Below are 18,776 nucleotides of genomic sequence, written 5' to 3' on the forward strand. Positions count from 1 at the left end.
AATTACAAGGTAAATTCAAGCAACAGGTCAAGTAGAAAATTAGCATAAAATATAGAGAATAACAGATAATACGTAGTCTCTAGTTTGCGGTAAGTGCGAGAGAAAAAGAGATAATATTCGGTACGATAAAAGGTAATTCAAGATAAGGCAAACAACATTCAAGATAATTAATATGCAACGTACGGCAAACCAAATAGACTACGGACAACTACGATCAGCGATATTAGCGAAGAAAATAATGAAAAAGATGTTATGCGATACGGCACAATACTCCAATGTCAAATGAACGACGAGCGGGACCGCGCAGCGATGTAAGATCGCTCCCGCGGTACACTCACTAAGATACGATAATCAACGGTAATAGGTAAAGAGACAGATATAACTAATCAGAGAAAATATAACAAAATAGCAATGCTCAATAGCTAAGATAAAAATTGATCCTTCAACGGAACGCGCTGCTAGACAGCGATATTAGACATTCGAATATTCCAGAAGAGAAAGATAATAAAATAAAGCGATAGTCACTACAATGCGTAAGTAATAGTCAACCAGTCGCGAAGTTACTTGCAATCAGACAGAGAAAGGGACAAGATATGAGATAAGAGAGAATAAGGTACGAGCCCAGGTGGCTCAAGCAGACCAACTGCAAGATAAAGAGAGAAAATGTACGAGCCCAATTGGCTCAAGCAGACCAACTGCAAGATAGAGAGAGAAAGAGATAAAGGCAAAGGTACGATATATTGCAAGTAATCTCGTGGCTTCAAAAATAGAAAAGGAACCTCACTTACGTAAAAGAAGGTATAGCAGGTACTAGCGAATGCGGTATAATAGCGAGAACTAAATCGGTAGATAGCGATAATGGCACTGAATATTACGATAGCACGTCTTGGTTAGTCAAAAACTGAACGTAGAGTGACGAGATGAGCGATGATCCTGATTTTCGTCGAGCTGCTGTCACGTGATTCTTCCTCAAATTTGCGGTATTCTAATTGGACCAGCAGGTCGCGTAGGTCTGGTCTACGGATAGGCGGCGATAATCCCTCGCCGCTTGTTTTTCTTCTCCCTCGACGACAGGTATCGAGGTATCGGGACGTCGGAAGGTGGTCAGAGATGTTTTCCTTCAGCTGTGCGGTATCGTTGGTGAGAGGGGAGGTCGTACTGCTCATGTGTTGCGATATTGAGGTGTGCGGCAATGTTACGTCACCGGTCTCCTGGACTTGCGACCGACTGTAACTCACTCCTTGCTTTACTGGTACTCCCCGTTGTAGCTATTTCGTCGGCGCTGCATCTCGGCCCTCGCTCATTGAAGCCCTCATGCCGGAACGATCTGGTGGTGATGGCCCTCAACCCGGATCCTCACACTAGATCCACCAGATCCACGTGGTCAGCATATCATTAGCCTATTCCACGCCGCAGTCCTTCGATAGGACGGTTCGTGAAGAGAAAACCGTCCTCTATTTGATAGACAACGACTTAGTAGATGTTAGGGTCGGTTCAGCTCCAGCCTGATAAGTATCGTCGACGGGAGGCTTTGTTGTGTTTTTGACGCACAGCCCGGTACGCCGCCTGACGATGCATCCGAGCGGTAGAAGCATTCGTTCGTGGTTCGGCTCCTGGCCGATAAGTCTTAAATAGTCGGAGGTACTGTTTGTGCATCACGCACGGCCCTGTTCGACAACTAGATAGGCATCCATCGGGAGTGGTTTCAGCGGTATTCGTTCGTCTGTAGTCGGTGGTGGTCGATGTTGAGCTGGTACGTGACCCCTGTCAGGCAGTGTCCTGGTATCTTGACGCGAAGGTCTCGCAGATGGTTCTCGTAGAGCGTTACAGAATTAAAAAATAGCATACAATAAGCTTAGTAAAGAGAATTCAACTTAAAGATAATTAGTCGTTCATTTTTGGAGTATTGGCCTCAGACGTGCTTTCGTTATTTTTAGCGATATCTGCACCTAGGGGAATGCGATAATTAAACAAAGTGACGGAGCACGAAATACCACGTCACAACGTATATGAGTTGTTGTAGGATATTGGAAATGTAGGTCAATAATTTAACAACAAGTTTTAGTTGTCAACGTTTCGACTCTGATTGGAGTCATCCTCAGGACAATTTAATGCATCTATTGAAAACATCTGATTGTAATACATTGCTGGTATCGTCGGAACAACATTATGATATATGATAAGAAATTAGAATAATAATAAAATTAACCAAACTGTGTATATAGAAACAAAGGAACACTAACCTTATATAAACTAGTCAAATGTTACAATCGGTGAGAAGTAGTTCGATAAAATAATAACACAGTTAGGATGTTTATTGTCACTTTTTTCTTACTTTCTTTATCTTCTGTCTCCATATTTTATTGATGGTTAAAAGATGGTCTGGTCAAAAGGCAAATACTCTGTCAAAGATCGTTACTGAAAGGAGTTGGAGACAGTGGGTGGGTGGAATATAAACCCTTTACTTGTGGAGAATGAGAGAGGATGAGAAGAAGAGAATGAACAAATATGTATATAAACATGTGAGATATGTGGGAGGTCGTTCAAATCCCGAGAATAAGAAGGTCGTTCGAATACCTTGTTGATGATTAAAAACAAACAATCAAATTTTTCGAATATAATAACACTCTGTTATAAAAACATTGACGCAAGAGAGTTGAAGGACAATGGGTCAATAAAATAATCCGTTTCTTGTGCTGATTGAACATAGATAAGAACAGAGGTATGAAAAATGTGAGATAAGTGAGAAGGTCGTTCTCAACTATACGATGAAGAGGTCGTTGAACTGCCTACGCCTTCATATCCTTGATTACTTTGATATAAATTTCGCTTAAATTTTCGATGTCTTGTCTATGATTGACTGCATTGGAGTGATTGGCGATGTTACACATTTCTAACATTAGTCTATTATAATATCGAGGTTCTTTATGTAATATCTTAGCATTATCAAAGTCAAAATGGTGGTTTAAGGATATTGCATGTTTTGTTAAAGTCGTATAATGGTCGTCTGAATCTTTGAAGTTGTTTTTGTGTTCATTGATTCTTACATTTAAGTAACGACTAGTTTGTCCAATGTACAGCTTATTGCAGTCCTTGCAACAGATTTTATATACTGAGTTTGATTGTTTTTCCAGTGGTAATTTATCTTTTCCTGTATCAAAAAACAAGCTTAAGTCATTAACATTTTTTCCTACAAATTGTACGTTGTATTTTTTAAATGTTCTGTTTAGTGATTCAAACAAACCTTCAACATATGGAATAGAAATAAAGATCAAGTTTTCTTTATTTGTTGGGTTTAAGGAGTTATTGTTGTCTTGTTCACAGATTTTTTGTACCTTTGGTTGATGATTCTATGTAAAAGGCCCGACGGATAATGATTCTTAATTAAGACATCTCTGATTAATTTGAGATTTTTATCGTGATAACAGCTGCTAGCTAATCTTGTACTCCTATCAACTAAATTAATTATTGTTCCGATTTTGAACGATCTGGGATGATGTGAATCTGATGCGTCTCTTTCGTCAATGTTTTTATAACAGAGTGTTATTATATTCGAAAAATTTGATCGTTTGTTTTTAATCATCAACAAGGTATTCGAACGACCTTCTTATTCACGGGATTTGAACGACCTCCCACATATCTTACATGTTTATATACATATTTGTTTACTCTCTTCTTCTCATGCTCTCTCATTCTCCACAAGTAAAGGGTTTATATTCCACCCACCCACTGTCTCCAACTCCTTTCAGTAACGATCTTTGACGGAGTATTTGCCTTTTGACCAGACCATCTTTTGACCATCAATAAAATATGGAGACAGAAGATAAAGAAAGTGAGATAAAAGTGACAATAAACATCTTAACTGTGTTATTATTTTATCGAATTACTTCTCACCGTTTGTAACATTTGACTACTTTATATAAGGTTAGTGTTCCTTTGTTTCTATATACACAGTTTGGTTAATTTTATTATTATTCTAATTTCTTATCATATATCACAATGTTGTTCCGACGGTACCAACAATGTATTACAATCAGATGTTTTCAATAGATGTATTAAATTGCCCTGAGGATGACTCCAATCAGATTCGAAATGTTGACAACTAAAACTTGTTGTTAAATTAATGACCTACATTTCCAAGATCCTACAACAACACGTATACTACAAGGTCGAGATCATTTTTTCAAACACATATACGTATATGAATTCAACTTGACCGTACGGTTCACCAAGATAGCGTAGATGCAACCGTATCTCCTTACTGGCTGTCGTCACCTTCTGGAAGAAATCATCATCTTCTTGGAGGGCTTTGGTCAACCGGTTCGGTAGAAAAATCGTGACAGAGTCCTCCAAATCCAGAACGATTTTATCACCAAATTTCGTCTTTACTCGACGAACACCGCTAACTCTGTATTCGAAGTAGGCTTCAAGGTCCGAAAGTTTTTCAACGGCAGAAACGTCTCCAGCCGCGCGATTTCGTTCAGTTTTGAGAAGTCCATGATTGTTACTGTTAATTCGTGTTCGTTCAAAATCTCTTGCGAGGTGATTTAGTTGTGTTCTAATTTGCTGTAGATGTTGAGTTTCTTCAATGTGATTTCGCGTTATTGGAGAACACTTTTTATTTGCAGGAAGAACGGCTTCGGACTGATGTTGAAGTTTTCGGTTCTACGTTTTATAATGCCGCTCCCCACTTGCATTCGAAATTTGGTCGGGGTAAAGAATATCACATGATTAATATCATGAAAGTGAACGAAACAATTCTCAGAACCATTCATTTTGGAATGCCCCGTGGTTGATCACGTGGGAACAGCATGTGAGGTGGTTGACATTACAGCAGTCCTACCGTGGGAAAAGAATTTGAGGTGGAAGAATATCACGTCGATGATAACGTATCGACATCCGAGTTGGTAAAACACAATTCTCAGAATCATTAATTTTGGAATGTCGTGTGGTTGATAACGTGGAAAAAGAATGTAGGATGGTTGATGTTACACATCAGCAGTCCTATCGTGGGAAAATAATTTGGAGTGGTTGATGTTACACATCAGCAGTCCTATCGTGGGAAAAGAATGCGGGACGGTAACCGACATCCAGGTCGGTAAAAAAGTTTACGCTCCCCGCTGCGCCCTCTGCCGTTGGCAGGCGAGCACTACATAGAGACTTTGACCTTCGGTTGGTAAGATTGTCGGTAAAAGAGCACGATTTTGACCTTCGACCGATACAACTGTCGGTAAGGTTGCACATTTTTGACCTCAAGTCGGTACGGCGGACTGTGACGTCATCGCGGAAAAGGGTTTGAGTCCGGGGAGAATGTCGGTAAGTGTCGGTAACAGGAATCTGTGAGTAGAACCGGCCTTGTTATACTACTGCTACCGATTTTTTTTTAATGACCCCCACACTATTGGCGCGTTCGCGACTTTAATTACAAACTCGGTAGTCGATTTTCTCGTTTTCTTGTCACTAGCAAAATCCACGTCGCTATAAACATTCAATCTTAAATTCTTACATTGACTAGAAAACAAAATTCCACGGGTCGATTTACCCTCAACATATTTCAAAATTCTTTTTATCGCGTTCCAATGAACCCTTTTTGGAGACACGGCGTATTGACTTACGGCGTTGACGGAATAAGCTATATCTGCTCTTGTTACCGTTGCCAAGAAGAGTAGACTTCCCACGGCTTCCTTGTAGGGAACCTTTGCGTCTTCTTCGTCCAAACTCGAGTCTTGGAGACTAAAATCAGTGTGCTGATCAGCCGGGATGGATACTGAATTTGCTTCGGTCATACGGAACCGCTCGAGAATTTTGTGGGCGTACGATGCTTGGTTCATGAAGATCGAGCCTCGCGTCGTCGAGATGCTTTATTTCCATGCCCAGAAACACCCCCAATGGTGAGACTGTTATTTGGAACTTCGCCACCAGATGCTGTAAAAGACTTGTAATTTTACTTTCACTAGTTGAAGCAATTAGACCGTCATCTACATAAATGGCCAAAATCGAAGGTTCGTTATTGTCATGTGAAGAAAATACGCACGGGTCTTCCGACGTTGCTATCAAATTAAACTTTTTTAAACAGTTTACGAATTTCTCATTCCAGCATCTTGCTGCCTGTTTGAGTCCGTATAGAGCTTTTCTGAGTCGACAGACTTTCTTTGTGCCATCCTCAAAACCCTCAGGCTGTGCCATGAATATTTCCTCTGTGAGATCCCCATTCAGGAACGCGGTCTTGACGTCGAATTGCTGATGTTCCGTTTTCTCGTAGCGGCTATAGCCAAAATTGCTCGGATTGATGCAAATCTTACCACAGGGCTGAAAATTTCCTCGTAATCTATTCCTTGTCGTCGCGAGAAACCTTTTGCAACTAGTCTCGCCTTGTATCGTCCCGTGTGATTGCTTATATCTGGCTTATAACGATATACCCAACGATTAGGTAGTATTTTTGCATTTGGAGGAGGTTGCACGAGCTGCCAAGTTTTGTTCTCGTACAGAGATTCCATTTCAGCACCCATGGCGTCTCTCCAAGCGTCGTGTTCTGGACTTTTGATTGCTTCCTCGTAGGTTGTAGGCTCTTGACTTTCCGCGATGAGAAAATCTTCGATATTTAGTTTAAAAGCCTCGATCTCGCAACCTGCGAGCTGGTGGTTCAGGTTGTTCGACTCTGTTCTGATGTAGATCTACCTCTTCGTTAGGTTGATCCGGAGGTTCTTCATCCTGATTTTCGTCCTCGTCGGACTGATCGTGTCGTTCTTTCTCTTCTTCATCGTTTGTTTCCTCGTTGTCTTGAAGGAACGCTACATGAATTTCCACGTTTTTGTCTTCCTTTTCTTCGTGATGACCTTCAGACAAAACCTTGACATCGCGGAGGATCTCGAGTTTTGCTTCAGAAGGAAACCAGATGCGATATCCTTTAGAACAGTCATTGTATCCGACAAATAATCCTTTTTTGGCTTTTGCGTTCCACTGGGTACGCTTTTGCTTCGGTATATGCGTCCAGACTTCGGTGCCAAAAACCTTGTATTCTTGTCTCTTTGCTGGTTCACCGAACAACAGCTCGAGGGGCGTCTTTCCTTGAATACTACTTGTGCCCGTACGATTAATTACGTACACGGTTGTGTGGACGGCTTCTGCCCACAGTTTCACGTCCATGTCTTTTGCGTGAATTATGCTTCGAGCAGCCTCGACTAACAACTGATTTCTGGGCAGAAGCAGTCTCGTCAGCAGTGTATATGATCAATCGGTCGCCAAGTAGAGGACTCAAGTGTTTATAAAAAACTCCAGGAGAGGTATGGTCAGGGAACAAGCCGGATTTGAGCCATTTGAGGGTCTTTGGTTGCAATGCTATGGTTTACATACCGAAACAAAAACGTCGTAAATGGGATGCTAAATCAGAGGAAATGATTTGTATCGGGTGCTATGAAGAGACTAAAGGTTATCGATTAATTTGACCAAATTCAAACAAACTCTATAAGAGTCAAGATGTCATCTTCATAGAGGACTTAGAGAAAGCTGGGACGACATCCGTTGAAGAAAATCAATTTACTCCAGTATCACTTGACTTCGATTCTTCGGACTCTGTAGATTCTGACTCAGAAGACGACGGTGAAAATAGCGAAGAAGATGAAGTGCGGTCTGAGTCCAATTGTGACACAGCATCGACGACAGAAGATCCTCAAGAAGACACGTTAACACTAGAAGACTCTACGGCAAAAGAGGTTATGGAAAGAGATTTAATTTCAAGCGAAACAACGTCACCCAATATCGGTGGGGATTTGAGAAGATCACGACGACAGCGAAAGCCTCCCCGAATGGATGACTATGTACTATACCTGGCACAAACAAGTGAAGCAGCTGATCCTTCGATAGCAGAAGAAGCTTTGAGTGGTCACAACGGTCCTGGAAAATCCTGGAATAGGCCATGCAAGAAGAGTATCAGTCGTTGATCGAAAATGATACTTGGGAACTCATAGACTTACCGCCGAATAGAAAACCTATTAACAGCAATTGGATATTCAAGACGAAGACAGATGACAAAGGTAATATTCTTCAATACAAGGCACGTCTAGTGATTGAGGGATGTGCTCAGCAAAGGGGTATAGACTATAAAGAAACGTTCTCACGTGTCATCAGGTACAGTTCAATTAGATATCTGATGGCCTGGCAGCGAGATTCGACCTGGAAATTGACCAAATGGATGCTGTCACCGCATTCTTGCAAGGAGATCTTCACGAGGAAGTATACATGGTACCACCCAAGGAATTCTACAATGAAAATAAAATATAGCGCTTGAACAAGGCCATATATGGTTTGAAGCAAGCGAGCCGGCAGTGAAACATTAAACTAGATGCAGACTTAAAGAATCCTGCTATGCAGAGATCCAAAGTAGACCTTTGTATCTATCATAAAACATCGAACAAAAAGATGTTGCTTTTGGCAGTATATGTCGATGATATGTTGATCTTCACGAATGATCAAGTTGGCAAAGAAAAGCTGAAGAAGAAGTTGAAGAAAAGCTTCAAGATGAAAGAAATGGGAGAGGCGCATCATTGTGTGAGACTGCGAATCACACGTGATCGTCGATACGGAAAAATTTACTTGGATCAAGAGAAATACATCGTGGAAATTTTGAAGAAGTTTAACATGGCTGACTACAAATCTGCAGTTACACCAATCGATCAGAACCAAAAACTGACAAAGTACATGACACCGAAGAATGAGGACGAAGCCTAAGAAACGAGTCAAGTACCGTATCAGGAAGCTATTGGAAGCATTCTATACGTAACTCAAGGAACAAGGCCAGATCTCGTCTATGTAATCAACATGGTGAGCAAGTTTAACGACAATCCAGGAAAGACTCATTGGTCTACAGTTAAAAGGACTTTCCGGTATTTAAAAGGAACATCCAAGATGAGATTGGAATTCTCAGCTGAAGAAATTGGAGAGGTTATTGGGTATTGTGACGCTGATTGGGCCAGCGACATTGACGAAAGACGATCTTGCATCGGGTACGTGTTTATATTACAAGGTGGAGCAATATCATGGAATTGTAAAAGACAAGCTACAGTTGCGTTATCTACCACGGAAGCAGAGTATATGGCGCTCAGTTCAGCGACTCAAGAAGCGATATGGCTGAAGTAATTCAAAGAAGAACTACGGCTAAATAGCCAAACCAAAAAAAATTATAATTTATTGTGATAACAAAAGTGCAATTGGTCTAGTACAGACGGATGGTTATCATGCTAGAACAAAGCATACAGATGTTTGACACCATTTTATTCGCCAAAAAGTTTCTCAAAAATATATTAAGATAGAACATATTGGTACTGAAAAAATGACAGCCGATATCTTAACGAAACCATTGTTTAGCAGCAAACAAAACTTTTGTAATCAACATATGGGGTTACAATAATACAGTATTATATGTTCTATTGGGGATGTTGGAATATTGAGAACGACTTACTATAAGGCTTGTAACCAGATTGAGTATAGTTATATTTTGTATTAGGCAGTAGGCCACTCTGCTCTCTCTCTTGAATAAAATACGCGTTGTTATAAAAGCTGTGTCTCCGCGTGTCCCGTCTTTTAGTTCTCAGGTTGTAATTACATCACAAGTATTCCTAATAAGAATACTGATCCGAATCTCAACACTCTTTCGTATTTGTGAATTTCTCTGATTATCTGTAAATTTCTATCGTATCTTAGGCTATCCATGCTTCGCTTTCTCATTAATTTTCTGTGCTAGTAGTGCTTATCGTACACTTCTCGCAAAAATTAAGGGAACAACAAAATTTTCGAAATTTTTTGGTGATTTTCAAGAGGCTGTATTTCAGTGAAAAATGGTCGTACAAGAAATAAAAAAACAAAGCTTTTGAAGCTTGAAGACTCTAGTTTTTGAATTTTTTGGTTAAAAATTTTTCGAAGCACTATTAGCCATGCAATCCTTGGATAAAGCAGGAAGAAAAAATTTTCAAAATTTTTTACATTTTTTTTTCGCTCTACGGGCATGGAAAAATTTTTCCGAGCTAAACCAATGCATAGGTCGCATAGCCTGTTTATTCAGCTTCAAGATGCTTTTTTTTAAACCTCGATACGACCATTTGTCTTCGAGATATCGAATTTTGAATGCCAAAGGATCCTTTTTCACTCAACTGCCGATATCTCCAGAACTACTGGTCGCCTAGCGAGCCGAAGGGCAATTTCTTTTTCTGCAGAAAATTTCCTACAAAAATCTGTCATGGTTGATGTCAAAAAAAAATTTTTTCCACCTGTAGCGTTAACGTGAAAAAAGAGCAAGAAATGCCATTTTGCCTTTTTTTGGATAATCGACTGTATCTTCGTCAATATTGGGGGGAACGCTTAGGTTAGAAGAAAATTTTACAGCCTAATGTACCCCAAAGGTCCCCCTAAATCGGTAGATCAATCGATTCAGCGGTTTTCCTGGACCAATTGATTGAAATTTTGAAAAAATTGAGGGAACAAGGTTTTTGTTTCTTAAGAAATTTTTGGATAATCGACTGTATCTTCGTCAATATTGGGGGGAAAGCTTAGGTTGGAAGAAAATTTTACAGCCTAATGTACCCCGAAGGTCCCTCTAAATCGGTAGATCGATCGGTTCAGCGGTTTTCCTGGACCGATTTTGAAAAAATTAAGGGAACAAGGCTTTTGTTTCTCAAGGAACCTTGTTCTCCCAATTTTTTCAAAATTTCAAACAATCGGTCCAGGAAAACCGCTGAACCGATCGATCTACCGATTTAGGGGGACCTTTGGGGTACATTAGGCTGTAAAATTTTCTTCTAACCTAAGCTTTCCCCTCAATGTTGACGAAGATACAGTCGATTATCCAAAAAAAGGCAAAATGGCATTTTTTTGCTCTTTTTTCACGTTAACGCTACAGGTGGAAAAAAATTTTTTTTGACATCAACCATGACAGATTTTTGTAGGAAATTTTCTGCAGAAAAAGAAACTGCCCTTCGGCTCGCTAGGCGACCAGTAGTTCTGGAGATATCGGCAGTTGAGTGAAAAAGGATCCTTTGGCATTCAAAATTCGATATCTCGAAGACAAATGGTCGTATCGAGGTTTAAAAAAAAGCATCTTGAAGCTGAATAAACAGGCTATGCGACCTATGCATTGGTTCAGCTCGGAAAAATTTTTCCATGCCCGTAGAGCGAAAAAAAAAATGTAAAAAATTTTGAAAATTTTTTCTTCGTGCTTTATCCAAGGACTGCATGGCTAATAGTGCTTCGAAAAATTTTTAACCAAAAAATTCAAAAACTAGAGTCTTCAAGCTTCAAAAGTTTTGTTTTTTTATTTCTTGTACGACCATTTTTCACTGAAATACAGCCTGTTGAAAATCACCAAAAAATTTCGAAAATTTTGTTGTTCCCTTAATTTTTGCGAGAAGTGTATTATTATTTCTATTTATGCTTTATAGTGCCTGTGATCTTTTATTTATATTGTGCCTATTGTATCGTAAATCGAGTTCCTTGGAGTATACCCGAGCGTAGATTTAGCCGCTAAATACTACCGTACTGTTCCTATTGCTATTGGCAATTCTGTATCGTTTTTACTTGCTATTCTATTCTTTGTATTTTTTTGCAGTACCGTATTGCTTTGTTAATTTAAGTTCTGCGTGATATCTCTGACTTTAATATAATAAGGGGTATTTAGTGTATTTATATTACAAACCATTCTCTGAATTTCTCACTCTGTCATCATTTTGTATTCTCTCGGAAGCTATATTTTATGATTTCTTTGTGTAATTTTACGAATTCCTGAATATTGTAAATCATTAATTCTATCGTCTACGAATAACCCTCTCGTAAATTGTCTCTGGTACTTTACAGTCCTTGCTATTCTCTTGTCTAAGCAACCGATTTCGTAAATTGTTAATGAATTGCAATCTTTCTTATTAGTTAACATCTATGGTAACGTCTGTATTATTCTTTCGTTATTATCTACCGAACTATTGTCATTTTTGCCATCTATCGATTTGCAATAAAGTTCTCACTCTCGCTTTAAACTAACATAGAATATTAATTCGCGTAGCGTCATTCTTTGGCAATTGGGTAAAATCACGTCGCCCACTGACGTGTAGTTTTAAGTAAATTCTTACATTATATCGCTTCTTCCGACCTATGCTCAGTTTTCTCTGTTAACTATCGTCTCTTGTTTCAAAGCTACCGCTTAATTCTATTCTGTAGAAATTTCCGTGAACTATTATTGTCTGATTTATTAACTACCGCTATCGTTGCCATCTAACTTGACTGACTTGAATCTGTAAACCTAATCGATAATATACGACTGATTGACCTGTTAATTTTCCCTGACTTGAGTTTATCCCTTATTTCTTTAATTATTTAATTATCGTTAGCTGCCTTGAATATCGTCACGCCACCATAGTCTGAGTACCTGAGCCTAGCCATCCGTACAACAGGTTCTGTAGTTATTTTTTGTATTGTTTCGTATTGATTCGTATTGTTGTTTGAAATTGAACGCTAAAGCGTCAGGCGCCCAACGTACATGATTTTATTATAGTTTAGTTGTTCACGGTAATTGGAGAATCGCGCTAAAGTGTCAACGGTAAGTCCTCATCCTCAATACAAAAAGTAGTGAAATCTCCGAAAAGCACTTCTGGTGCACAAACCTTACGCCAAGTACATCAAAGCGGAAACTACGAACAAACAATCACTTTGCAACTTAGAAAACACAAAAATGACAATGTACATTCAAATAAGTTGTAACGTAAAGAGCGATTTAAAGAATATCGGGACCGTGTACCCCCACACGTGAGGAGAATAGCGGGTAAGGAGGGCATGCATGCAACCTTAATTGTCTTCTGCCGAATCACAGGTAGTTAGTCAGTTCATAACATCTCAAGAATAAAGATGTTGGAGAGTATAAGGCCGTACCTGGGGAGTATAATTTTCAAGATTGGTACACCTGAACAAACAGCGAGATGATCGAGTGCTGCGCATAATCGCACGCAGAACTTGTAACGCTCTCTCAGATCAGGTTATTCTGTGTGTATATGTGTATGTACGATGGCGTTATGAAACGCAAGCGAATTTGGTGTGTGCAGTTGTTACCTGTTTAAAGAAAACGAGAAATAAACGTGGTGGATGTAAGAGGTGTAACGAGCGATTTTATTTCGACCCATTACAATACAAAAGATGTGTCACCAAGTCCGCGGGCCAAATCAGTGTAAGTGTGTGAGTGAACGCGAGCGGGCGAACGCAGTAATAAATAGGATTTTGATTGATCAACCAATGATCAAGACAATAAACAATTCTTTTTATTGAACATCAATTATACCTTCGGGTCACACTTTTATTTCGTCCCCTGATCCGCTCTTAAAGCTCATTCTTGAGATTATCAACGTGACTTGGTTCAGTAGCCGTGCACCAGTCACGATCACACGACCCTCGAGCCGTTTGTTTGAGCTAGCTGACCGAGGTTCCTCCTGCGCGAATGTCATAGTGAATTTTTTTGCACTGGCTTTAAAAAATAGAATGGTATTCTTTGAGCTTGTGGTACAAAAAGGATTGACATGGATCAACTATGCTACACAAAAGAGAATATCGTGTACCAAAGTAACTTCGACATAATGAATGACGCATTGACATTCGAGGGCAAATCTTACGTTTTCTACGTATGTATTTATAACTAATCATTTCCATTAAGAACTCTTTTGTTATAAAGAAAATCAAACCTGAACACTAAGGAGTTTGGTGGGAAAAATTATTTATCGGCCAACTAATAGTCGCTCAATCAAATAGACTTTTTGACACATGTCTGCGTTAAAGTCGACTCTTCGCCTCGGTTTACAGACGTAAATACAATTTCGTGTGCAACGTATGCGTAAAATGAAAAACATCAAAAATAGTTTTTTTGAACGCAATAGTATAAAAGATAAGTGACAAACTTCACAAATATAGCATCTTGATTTCTTATCACCCTCCCCACCTGAATGCTTTCTCAGAAAAACGGAACATCTTACCGGTGAGTACTGCGTAGGTTATACGTGACGATTGGTCGAGACAACGTCATCTGAGCGTAAAAAGTGATTGAGTTTCTGTGTACAATATGAATAGTATTTTGATTATTAATACTATTTATTAACTTTTTTACACATATTTCTTCAGTTTCATAATTAATGTTCGCATTTTATACATACATAATACATATGTATAGTAAATAAAAAAAGATATGAAAAAAACTTGAACTAATACATTTTACATTGAGAGAGGCTCAGCTCCACTCGACCCTCTGGCGAGGGCTTCGCCCCCTGCACCCCTACCAGGGGCTTCATCCCTGGACTCCACCGCGACGCATAGTGGGTTGTTAAAAGTCGGTTTTTCGAAGATCTTTGGACAGGGGGACTACATTACTGTAGACAATATAATCAAATTTTATACCCACAGTGTCAAAAAATAATGTTCGCAGTTCGGGCGTAGAATTTCACAGTCTCGTGTGATCGCTTGCAACTCTGGCCGTCTTCGCCGGCCACTGGTGTACGGTGATCAATACTCGGACGCAAATATCAACCATATATTTCTGTACTCTGAAAAATCACCGAGGTGCAATCAAAAGTATGGATAGAGGAGTAGAGGAGCAATTATTTGGCATCGATTCACCTCTAAAACATTTTCCTCTGTTCGGTACTGGTTAACAGACAACAAGCTACCACCATTGACTGCTTCTCCAACACATTTTTGACTCTCTTCTGAACAGTCGTGACGGAATTATTAAAATTACAAGTGAATAATTAGGAACATCGAAGCAGTAGTTTATTGAAGTTTTAGGAGTTGATAAATTCCCATCCGCTTTTACGTAATGCGCTGTTTAAATTTTCATGACACTACCTAGGAATTAGATGTTCAGTTTTTTTTTTAAATCTTTTCAAAACTAGAATACGAGTAATTAATAAAACTAGTAGTGCCTTTAGGAGCAATCCAGGAAAGATTTAGCAATCAAGAAACAATTAGGAACAATTATCAGTTTGATCGGATCATAATCTGTTGTGTCAAGGCATGGGTTCAAATTTGCCGCTGTTCTGTCGGGAAACGAGCTATACTTCTCAGTTGTTTCGATTATCCTTAAAATTCATGATCGGGTGACTAACAAAATACGTATATCAACTACAAGCGATCATGGAGAAATCAGGAGTAATCATCCATTTGGCCGAATATAGGCCCGTAACTCGTAATATCATATCGAATTCGGTATGACTTGACCAAGAAAAGTGCTGGTTTGATTTTTCCGTACTGTTTCCAAATATTTAGATGTGGAAAAAATCGTTGATATTCATGCTTTTTTTGACTGGGAACATTTCTTCAAAGTTTTTTAACCTTTGGGTAATTTTTATTGCTATTTTTGGCTATTACATTTTATTTTTTTTATTTTATCTTTGAAAATGGTGGAGCAATGGTACGGTTTTCTATTCGGGTTACGGAGAACGTCATCAGGATGGCGTGACGTATGGTGTTGGCTAGATTAATCTAAAACTAAATAAACAAAGATTTTTCTTTCAATAACATTGAAATGCAGAATATTAATCTATAAAAAGTGAGAAATCTTGAAAATTAATAAAATGTTACGCTTTGAAATAAGAGTGTTGAATTATTCTGACAAAAATGGCCTTATTTTCCAATAAAATAATACTTTTTTTCAACTAATCTCACAAATGTTAAGGTTCATATTTCAGATAATAAAGTTAGAAAAATGTACACCAAGTTTCATCAATATCAGTATATTATTTTTTTTAGCTATGTGTCACACCAGTTTTTAAAATGGAGTTTCGAGCAAACGAAATCACACGGCTACACTGACAGTTGCTACCAACAACTGAACGATGTGAAGTATGCTCGTAAGCAAGGCCAAACATACTAGCTTAAAAACATATATTGCCCAACTTCGATGTTGTTTTTCCGTTCCCGTGGCAATTTCGATACCACGAAATCATCCCACTAATATACATACCCGTGATACATACCTACTTGTCAATACGATGAAAGATAGCGGTGGTGCGCTATTGTTAATGCGTCGGGCTATTAGCTTTTAATATTAGAAAGACTTCACATTTATTTATGGGCTTTGGAATTTACATTCCTGAGATGTTACACTAACATTTTATGGAATAAATAAATTTTAGATTTTTTGAAGCTGCTAAATATATCTACCTCTTTAGTATAAATTGCTGAGCAATTATAAGAAATCGGTACATCATTCGTTCCGTCGAAATATAAGTTTTGTTCAGTGCCTGAGCGTCGTTTTGTGCCCGTGTCATTGCGATCTCCGTGCGAGCCGCGCTCGAACGATTCGTCTCCGCAGGGATGCCAAATCTCGCGTAGATGAGGAGGCGAGCGCGCATCACGCATTTTTTAAAACAGTCCAGTTAAGTCGTCCGTCTAGTGACGATCGTGAGTGACGCCGTGCGTTCTCTCGTACCACGGCCAAAAGACGAGAGGCCCAAATATACTCTCGTATACGTTCGCTCTACGGAGTAAGGTAGATGAGTACGGCCCGAGTGTCTCTCATTCTACACGGGACCGAGTGCCCATACACGCATACCAAGGGTCTTGCACCCTTTCATCATACAACGAGCCCGAGCGCTCTTGGTGTACTACCAACACCAATCATACTCTCATACACGTTCGCTCCTCGGAGTAAGGCAAACGCAAATCATACGAAATTCGATCGAATCGAATAAAACAAAAATCGCAATACGAAACGCACTCGAGATCGCGGTGGCATGAGCCAAACGGGCTGTAACCGGCATATACACATTCATATACACAATCGACACATTCACGTGTGCGACACATGCTTTTATACGTTCACAAATACACGTTCATACTTCGTGGGTTTTTATGCCGCAAGGCTTTTCCCACAAGAGCCAATAAACATTCATAATTCGATGGCTCAAACGCGAGAGTTTTTTATTCAAGAAAACCTCAACCTCTATCCTTTACACTAATAAAAAAGGTTCAATTCAAAACTACGAGGCAACTTCGCCTATGAAGAAGCTTCGACTATACAAGTTTCAATGTGCAAAAATTTAAATATCCCCGTCTCAAACCGAAAGAAGTACTCCGTTGATATCGATCCTACTTGTACATTACGTGGTATTCGCTTTCGTAAATGTTAACCTTTCTTCTCGGAAATGAACTCCCTGCAAAATCATCCTCGTAGCACTACGTGTAAAATTACTTTTCCTAATATGTGTCTTTTATTGTCTTTTTATTCCTGAAGAATTCAACTTCGATAACAAATGAAATAATTTACTCATCTCAATATTACGTTTCACATAATCAAATCAGAGATTTATAAAACATCAACTGTATGAGGTATCTTCAACAGTATAATTATATGTATAAACGCTTCAACCAACCTGTCAGCGTCGTTGATAACACCGATTCGTCTGCTCTGCTGGTACTAAAAGATAAGTGAATAATTGTTAACAAGATAATTCAAGACATTAAAACGACAAAGCTTCAATGAAACAAATATGAATTAAAGTGAAAGACTATTTGAAATGAATGAAGAAAAAGAGGATATTTAAAAAGAAATAAAGAAAAGTTGGAGAAACAATTTTAATGAAAGAAAGATGATTTATATCTACAATTTTAATCTGTTTCATCTGTTGATCGATAATTTATGTACTTTGTGAGTGAGTAATTGAATGGATGAATAAATGAATATATAACATGTTTTTCGGCTATTGCTCGAAATTTATAGAAATAAAAATAAAAGGAATATTTACAATTTTCACATTCTATAACATAATATCTTTTTATAATTTATTTTGAAGTTTTAAACCTATACTTACAAATATGACGCTATTCGACTTCTAAAAAAGGATATTCAGTTTTAACTAATCTTTCTCGAAAACAATAAACGAGACATCAATAGTAATAACGGAACAATTGAGTCAATTAAGGAGTTATTATTTTGTACCACATGACTGTAAAATTTCGAAAGTTGCGCGCCATCTTTACATGGGTATGTTCTGCCCTTTTTTTCATGTGTACCGAAAAGATGGAGAATCTCATATTATCAACCGGACACCACAGCAACGTCTTTGCTTACCGACGAACACTGCGAAGGAAAAATTGACGATGAACACTTAGCCCACTTGGGCTGCTGAAGCGGCAAGAAATGTGACTCTTAGGGTATGGTTACTCGATAAAGTCCAAAAAATCTGCTCATCGAGTTACACAGTAACACGGGGCAGTAACCAGTAGAGAACAAGGGTGACAGAACACTAAAATAGTTCTTTCTATTTTCTACGTAGACGTTACTTGCTTCAAAAATTATTACTGAGCAAACTCTATACTGTTTAAACTACTCTGACTTCCATAATACTCGGAGATCCGAAGTTTGCAATGCATAGTGCTGAGTGGCCTTACACAGAAATAAAATCAGGTGCTCTCCTGTAAAATGTTCTACTTAGTACATCGATCATATTAATAGTTTCAAATTTGTTACAACATTCTTATCATAAGTTTTTAATAATTTTATATGTATATTAAAACATCAATCTCAATAGGATTCGGCGAACTTCATTTCATGCGCAGTCTCTTCAATTTACCGATGCCATCTCAGAAAAGGTAATATGTCTAGAACAAAAAAAATTACAGTTTATTCCAATGAATACATATATTGCACTTATGATATACCTATTACACACATTTTATACACAGGAAACGTGCTGTAAAAATATATTTAACACCCTGCGTAGTTTTGGTACACGAGTAACTTGATCCCAAGTACAAATGAA

The 18,776-nt window shown here is 38.6% G+C and overlaps 2 protein-coding genes across 6 annotated transcripts in view; one reads left to right on the forward strand and one right to left on the reverse strand.

The window, feature by feature from the left end:
* The first annotated feature begins 8,817 nt into the window (after nt 1-8,817).
* Nucleotides 8,818-9,135, forward strand: LOC124296608 (secreted RxLR effector protein 161-like). The gene has a single exon (XM_046746649.1). It carries the CDS (start codon nt 8,818-8,820, stop codon nt 9,133-9,135), a length of 318 nt encoding a protein of 105 aa, XP_046602605.1.
* An 8,647-nt stretch (nt 9,136-17,782) lies between these two features.
* LOC107227447 (pheromone-binding protein-related protein 6) overlaps nt 17,783-18,776 on the reverse strand; it is a 66,073-nt gene continuing 65,079 nt past the window's right edge. For all 5 annotated transcript variants that reach the window (XM_046738689.1, XM_046738692.1, XM_046738682.1 and 2 more), the window contains one exon: nt 17,783-18,615. In XM_046738689.1, coding sequence (XP_046594645.1) covers nt 18,598-18,615 — 18 coding nt within the window. In that variant the 3' untranslated portion in view covers nt 17,783-18,597. The remainder of the gene's footprint in view (nt 18,616-18,776) is intronic.

The sequence above is a fragment of the Neodiprion lecontei genome, chromosome 1 (assembly GCF_021901455.1).
Source record: "Neodiprion lecontei isolate iyNeoLeco1 chromosome 1, iyNeoLeco1.1, whole genome shotgun sequence".
NCBI lineage: Eukaryota > Metazoa > Arthropoda > Insecta > Hymenoptera > Diprionidae > Neodiprion > Neodiprion lecontei.